This window comes from Phaseolus vulgaris, chromosome 9, assembly GCF_000499845.2.
Source record: "Phaseolus vulgaris cultivar G19833 chromosome 9, P. vulgaris v2.0, whole genome shotgun sequence".
Lineage (NCBI taxonomy): Eukaryota > Viridiplantae > Streptophyta > Magnoliopsida > Fabales > Fabaceae > Phaseolus > Phaseolus vulgaris.
Genome location: NC_023751.2, coordinates 24,865,807 through 24,873,901, shown reverse-complemented (window position 1 = coordinate 24,873,901; position 8,095 = coordinate 24,865,807). Strand labels below are relative to the sequence as shown.

The 8,095-nt window shown below is 29.4% G+C and overlaps 1 protein-coding gene across 1 annotated transcript; it reads left to right on the top strand.

Annotated features, from left to right (window-relative positions):
- Nucleotides 1-5,855: 5,855 nt before the first annotated feature.
- Nucleotides 5,856-6,629, top strand: LOC137822698 (calcium-binding protein CML38-like). The gene has a single exon (XM_068627643.1). It carries the CDS (start codon nt 6,019-6,021, stop codon nt 6,439-6,441), a length of 423 nt encoding a protein of 140 aa, XP_068483744.1. The 5' UTR covers nt 5,856-6,018; the 3' UTR covers nt 6,442-6,629.
- The last annotated feature ends 1,466 nt before the right edge of the window (nt 6,630-8,095 follow it).

Sequence of the window (8,095 nt, the reverse complement as noted above, 5' to 3'; positions counted from 1 at the left end):
GGAAAGAACAAATTTGGAGTGATATGATATTTGGGAGGAAATTTAAAAGTTATTTTAAAAGTGTAAAATGTAAGTTTACAAATTTATTCTTGTTATTAAAAATATTTGAATAATGAATTATGATATTTATTTTTTTAGATTTGAGTTAATTAATTTTTTCTAATATATAAATATCCATAATTACTTGTATTTTTAATAAAAAAATTAAAAATATATATAAAAGAAAATAATCTTGTGTTAAATTCAAATAAATTTGTTAAATATATTAAGATTTATGAAAATAATATTTATTATTTTATATAACTATATATCTTTTGTTGAAATTAAAATTTTATTTTATTATTTTCACTTTTTGTAATTATATATTGTCATTAATAGTATAATTAAATATTTTGAAATTGTTGAATAATTTTATCTAATATTTAATTTTATATATTGTATATATAATTATAATAATAATAAAATAATTAATATTATTAATAATTTGAATAATTTATATATTTTAAAAATAATGTACAATTTAAACATAGTGATACGATAAGATTTGCATATTTCCATATATATTAAGAAATATTAACTAACAACATAAAAAAATTGTATTTTATTTTTGATGTATCATTTTTTTTATTTCAATTTGTATCCAATAATACAAATAAAATAAAATAACAACCTTCGCTTATCATTAATAAACATTGAATGAACATGAAATAGTCAGTGACTAGAATACGCAATAGATAAAGTCATTACATTAGAATTCCAAATGGAGATACCTGATGTTGTGTCATGGAAATTTTAAAAAAATTACAAACACAATAATGTCCAATAACACATTAAATTTATGTTACAATCAAAATAAGTTTAACATAAAAATATAATAATAACACACAAAAAATACAATCAAGTTCTTCACTGCCTTCAAGTTGATGAAGTGTATCTTCGATTCAACCCAAACGTGTGTTGATAGTGTTGATATCCAACCTCATGCTTGACATATTTTCCTGTATATTTTTAATTCACCCCCAATTTGTGTTAACATCGCCAAATCATGGGAGATTTCGGGTTGAGGATGATCGCCTGCAACATGTTCTTGTGGTAATGGAATGTCTTTGTGTTTATTGTTCATATTCGTCGCCTGGCCTTCCAAGTTGTCACACACCATTGACCTCAAAGATATTCATTTTCTTCATGATTTTTTTCTTAAAGAAGTTATTCCACCCTAACGTGATTGATGACTCTCCCATCAAGTTCATGCCACAACAACATGAGGTGTGTGATTAAACAGCCATACGAAATAGGCATATCATTGTCACGACATTTTATCATGTGTTGCATTATATAATAAGGCAAGTTAATCATTACATTACTTTTCAACACCATAATATGAAAACATCTTCATGAACCAGTTAGAAGAAGTTGTTCCCCCGAGGACATAACATATGCACCCATGTGTAATGAATTAGTTTGTCGTTCATAATCAAACTACCTATGTTTTGATCGTTCACCTCTTCTCTTGTCATGGTTAATAGGGCTTGTTGATGATCAAAATGTATGTCCTCATGGATCGTACCAGGGGTTAACAACAGACCATCATATTTCATATTCGTCACGTTCATTCAATCCCTATGTCTAATTATAATCTCGTGTGTACCGATCTGAGTAGCAAGGTATCGAATTGCCTACTATTTTGTCCAAACTTGTTCTTGTACAATATAAACATGTGACTGTCCAAACCAAAGAAACTAATGATGCCCCTCACAAGGAAGTGGTTGGTGTTACAAAGAAGAAAAAAATTGCGTTCGTAATGTATGGGTGGTGAAAGTTGAGAGAGCTACTATTGAACTTGACACCCTTGTTGAAGTTGTTTTTTTACTAGGTGGATAGTGGATCTGATAGACCTTTGGTACCGTTATACTAAAAGCTACTAAGATATCTAGGTTAGAGCTACAATTATACTAAGACTAAGGAAACTAGAGTATATTAAGAATAATAAAACTAGGGTAACCAAATTCTTCTCTCCTCTCATTCATAATGATTTCAGACCTAAAATAGGAATTAAATGGGCCAACTTGGGCCTTTACAAAGTTTAAGAGTGGGCTTGATGGATCGTGGTGTAACATTACCATCCTCTTGATAAATCACTTTGTCGTCAAAGTGAATCCTTGGTTCCAATTAGGTTGTTGGGGTCTCGTTAGGCCTTAGTTGCGTGCGACATTAGCGGTGTTAGAGACCAAAGGGGTGTGTCTTCAAATTGGGTCGTTGGGGTAGGCCTTAGCTGCATGCACACATTGGCAGTTTCTTCCTGCACCCCCGCAATTTTATAAATCTTGAAACTGACCTTCACCTTTTATTTGAAATCGGGATCTGGGAGTGTGTTACGGATTCATCAATCCATAAGTGAATCATGTTGCTTCCCGGATGAGGGAGTTCTGGAAGAAAACTTTGCATAAATTGTTGATTTCCGGATTGCTGAATCTGAAAGCCTAATTTCTATTACAGATTGGTGGATCCGGAATGATTTTTTTCAATTATGGATTTTTGAATCCATAATGCATATTTTGAATTATGGATTGATGGATTCGGAATGGTTTTTTTAATTATGGGTGTTCCGCATTTTTTTTAATTTTGGATTAACACTTCATGTACTATTGGAAGCATCAATCCAGGAGGTTACTAGACGCGCCAAACCGAAATTTTACCGGAAGCGCCAATCCAAAAATTTACCAAATTTCGTAATCCAAAATGCAAAAAAATAAATGTACAATTTTTATATAGGGACAATTTTGTCTTTGCACAACATTATGGGGGTGCAGGAATAAAAATGTAGATGTGCAAGAAGAAACTGCCACGCACATTAGTGTTGGCTGCAAAGGGGGGTATCTTCAAATGGTTGATTCTCCCCGCACCCAATCAATTCAAACTAGCACCCAATTGTGCATGCGAAATGACTAAAAGGCCCTTAATAAAATGGAAATTAGGTTAACTGAAATGGTCACCCAATCACAACACCTAACCCCCTTCGTGCATTTTTTTGTTCGCATTTCTTCTCTGAGGCAGTAGGCAGCGGAACTCACTTCAAACACGCAGTGGTCACTGAGGCATCGTGTGTGAGGGAGTTCGACAATGACAGAGAAGCGACCGAAGAAGATACGACACAGACAATTTTAACATTCCCTGTGTGTTTCGGATAGGTTTAGGCATAAGTGATTTTTGTTTTGGATGTGTGTTATCTAGAAGTGTGATTTTATGTTGCGGATGTCTTTGTCTGAAAGGTTTTTTGTATTAATTAATTCCGGATATTAATATTCGTATTTACTGCAGATGAAGGGATCCAGAAGGTTTTTTTGCAATGGTTTTTTATGATCATTGATGTTCCTTCTATTCCTTAAAATTTGTGTTATAATATTAGGGCACTTAGCAATATGATATTTTTTATTTGTTCTTTTATACTATATCTATTCCATTTTATATTTGATTGGATGTTATTTTTATGGATAGTAAGATGGTGAAGACTATAGGTGGAGGAACTTCTAATTCGGACCGTGTGCGACCAACTGCATCGGTGAGAAGAAGGCAGGTGTGTTAGAATTGATGGCTTAAACAAGAGGGGGGGTAAATTGTTTATCAAAGATTTTCGTAAAGATTGAATAAAAATGAACCTTTATCAAACAATCACAGATAATCAATTAAGGTAAGTAATCAAACAATGATAAAGAAACAGATATCAGAATTTTAATCGGTTAAAAATATGTTTTAACCGGTTATTTATATCAATAGCAAAAGTAGAATTAAAACAAACATTAGATAATGTTCTTTTGTTTGCCTTCTTGTATTTATTTATTTATTTATTTTATTTAAACTCTCAATATAGTTGATTAACCTACTCTTTAGAATTTTTTTATTTATATTTTTTTCCGCATGAATTTAGTCTAGTCTTCCATATTTTTGTGTTTGTATTTTTTAGATTTATGTTATTTATCACAACGTCTTCCCTAACATGAATTTTGTTAAAAAAAATATATACTGAGATAAAAAAATTATTAGTTAGGGTTGTTAGTTTTTATTTTTATTCTAAATTTTATATTAAAAATTTCGATAATCATTTCATCAATTCATTCATTTTAAAAATCTAATCATTTAACCGTTATACTTTTAGATTCATTATTATTGATAAAAAGTTATTCTTTTCTTTCTAATTTGTTCTCAGAAAAATTAAGGTTTTTTTTATCTCAGTCCAACTAATGAATTCATTGAAAGTAAGATTATTTTAACGAAGTTATTATATTTATTTTTATTCTTAATATGTGTGAAACAAATTTTAAATATAATAATTAAAATGGAAAGAGCCACTTTCATGGCATTAATTAACTATGAGATTGGAAAGTGAAATGAGAAATCTCATTTCAAATCAATATTAGGTGTAAATAAGATAGGTAGAAAAAGAAAATCCATTAAAATTGATGAAATAGACTTTTTAATGGTTCCATGTCTACAAAATTAATAACAAGGTTAAAAGTGCAACATTGGTGAACTCAAAACATTTGATAGTGGTTAGGTAGTGAGTGGCAAGTGATGGCAATGGAGGACCAAATATGGCTATTCTATATGCTACCATTTCTCCATCTTTTCAACAAAAGAAACATATCAATTTATAAATCACTCTAAATTTAGGTTGTGTTACACTTTTATATAAACTTTATAAAAGAAATAAGAACTTATAAGTTAAAAATTAAATTCAGTATAAGTTAAAAGTAAAAATTTATAAGTTTTTTTGCAAATGTATAAATTAATTTTAATTTGTAAAAAAAAAGAGTTGGTATAGGAATTGTTCCTAAGTCATTGTTTGATAATGAGAGACAAAGAATAGAATAAAAGGAGGTGATCGTTGATTCCTTGTTTTTTACTTCAATTTCTAAATCGCGTTTTGTTTTATTCATTCAACGGTCAAAATAATAAACGAGGTGCGGTGATCCCGTGTGCCTGCCCACTGTACAAACATGTCAGATATCATTAACATATGACAACAAAAGTTATCTCATAACCTATAGATAAGTACTTTTATTAGAAGATAATTAAAAATTTAAGTTTTATATAAAAAAAATTATTGAGTTAAGGATAGATTTAAAATTCATGAGTTTAAATAAACTCTAAAAAAATCATTTTAAAACAAAAAAATAATTAGTTAATATAGTAACTAAATTAAAAATTATTTTAGAAACTAAAAAAAAATTAGTTTGTAAATTAGTTTTTATTTTTTATAAATAATTTTTAAATTAATCTTTAATTAGCTATCAAGGTTTTTTTTACCAAATTTAAAAAATATTTATCAATAATAAAAATTAATTCAGAAATCAAATTTTTTTTAGTATTTTAAATGATTTCTAATTTAGTTATTGTAGAAACTAATTATTTTGTCTCTAAAATTAATTTATATTTAATAATTTTTTTTGAAAATTTTGATTCATAAAACTAAATTTAAAAAAAAGCAATTTTTCTTAAAAAAGTTATTATTAAAATAAAAGTATTGTAAGAGGAGATGTTTTAAAAATAATGGGGGCATAATAAAGTAAGAAAGTTTAATAAGGTGAAATATATATTATAACGGATCTATGAGAATGAAATTATTGTTTTAGTACGGAAAATAGACACGTTGCTCCCATCAATGCGGAAGCGGTTTACCGTTTATTGCGGCTTCCGCGTTAATAGTGTGTATCAAATTTCAATTCCAATTTTTCAAGTGTTTTATTTATTATGACATTAATTAATTGTAGTTGGTCCACCTATAATGTCCTGCCACGTACTCTTATCGTGGCCTCCATGTTGTTCTTAAACAATTATTGTGTTTTGAAAATTGGAACACTCTGGGCAACTTCCTAGGTTTCTTAGAAGTTATCTTCTACAAGCTCTTAAACCGACATCAAAACATTTATATAAGACATGTCTCATGTTTTATACTTACCATTTAGTTTCCATTTTTAGTGTACTTTGTAGCAGTTTTTGGTCCAAGGAGTGTAGTGTGAGATGGGGCAGCACGTTGGTTTTGAGGATGTTCTGAGATACTTTGATGAAGATGGGGATGGAAAGGTTTCACCTTCGGAGCTGAAGCAGGGGTTGGGGATGATGGGTGGGGAGCTTCTGATGAAAGAGGCTGAGATGGCAATTGCAGCTTTGGATTCTGATGGAGATGGGTTGCTGAGTTTGGAGGATTTTGTTGCTCTCATGGAAAGTGGGGGAGAGGAGCAGAAGTTGAAGGACTTGAAGGTGGCTTTTGAGATGTATGACAGTGAAGGGTGTGGTTTTATAACCCCAAAGAGCTTGAAGAGGATGCTTAAGAAGATGGGTGAGTCCAAAACCCTTGATGACTGCAAAGCAATGATCAAACAGTTTGATTTGAATGGGGATGGCTTGCTCAGCTTTGAAGAATTCAGAATCATGATGCAGTGAGTTTCTGTATATGTTGCTTCGTTCTGTATAGTTGAGTTAAGTTGAGTTGAGTTAAGTTGAGTTCATTGATTTATTTGTACATCATTTGTATATCTCTAATGGTATATTTAACAGTGGCCAATTATTTATTGATTTCTACCCAACTCTTATATCAATAATCATTCAAACTTTTTGTGTTGTTGTGTTAATGGTGTGCATTTATTTGAACAAAAGACAAATTAAATTATTTCTAACACAAGCAAGATGTTGTGTGTAATGCTTTGGATTAAGAAGTTATTTGAGTCTTTGGAGATATAATGCTTTCAACAATTACCAATGCAACTGCTATTATTTAAGGTCAAGTTTAACTCCAAATACGTTAAGTTCTGATATAGGAATGATAAGGTATTTCAATCTTCTTGCTTTGCCGAAATAGTTTAGCTTTCAGTACCTTTATCGCATATTCAAATATTATTATTTAGCAAAAAGTAGAGTATAAAATATAAAAGTGAAAATTTTATTAGATAGTATAGTAAGTGTTTTGGGTGTTGTGCTATCAAATACATAATGTGGGAAATTTAAGGTTAAATTGTTTAAATATAACTCCAGCTTGACTTTTGACAGAAACTTGACAATTTTAACTAATCTCTTGATTGAGCCGGATTAGTTTAGTCTGAAACGAAATCTTAACACGTAGTAAGTCATATCCATGTAAAAAAAAAAAACTTTTGTTGTTGGCGGTTTCTTCCAACACCCATAGGTTTTTGCAGCACCCATTAATAATTATGCAACTACATTCTTTCCTTTAGATAAAAAATAATTAAATCTTAAAATCTCACCTAAATTTTTCAATCTACTCTTTTTAGGGTTTAGGGTTTACTTTTTTTTTTTTATTGTATAAAGAGTTTGTGAGTATTTTATAATGTGTTTGTAGTTGTGTGATAGAAAAAGTTAATTTTTCAGATATATTTCACTCTTCTTCTGTTGCACTAATTTTTTTCCTACTCAGATTACATACTCTGAATTTATTTATTTTTAGAAAAACACATTTTGTATTACATAATTTATTATTTTTAAAAAATCATATTACATAATTCATAAGTATTTTTTAAATCTAGAATTATCTTTTAAATTATGTAATTCAAAATATATTTTTTTAAAAATTAATTATGAATTACATAATTCAACAGTTAATCTCAGAAAAACTTTCAGATTATTAATCTAAAAAGTAGATAAATATGAAAATACACGAAGTATTTTTGGAATTACGAAATTCATAGGGGGTACGGCAACAACTTATAGGGGTGCAGGAAGAAGAAGTTTTGTTGTTTTACACTAAAATCCGCTAATGAAAATTATAGAAAATAGGGTCTCGAGAAAGATTTTAAGAAAATTCAGGGATTAAAACACCTAATCCATACAATCACAATGGAAATAATTTAGACATGTATTTTGTCAGTTTGTTCAAAGCATGATAATATTTCATACTTTCTTCCGTCAACCAGTAAACTCACTAGTTAAGATACACTCATTATTGATTTTATGTTGAGTGTTCACAAATTTTAACGCGGTGTTAGAAATCATGATCATTAAATAAAAGCTACATGTATGAGATAAATGTATTTGTTGGAATTAATATGCAAAACGGCATTTTTGTGATAAATAGGTGTTCCGA

Coding starts and splice junctions, on each gene's coding strand:
- LOC137822698 (XM_068627643.1), top strand. CDS start 6,019: ATGGGGCAGCACGTTGGTTTTGAGGATGTTCTGAGATACTTTGATGAA.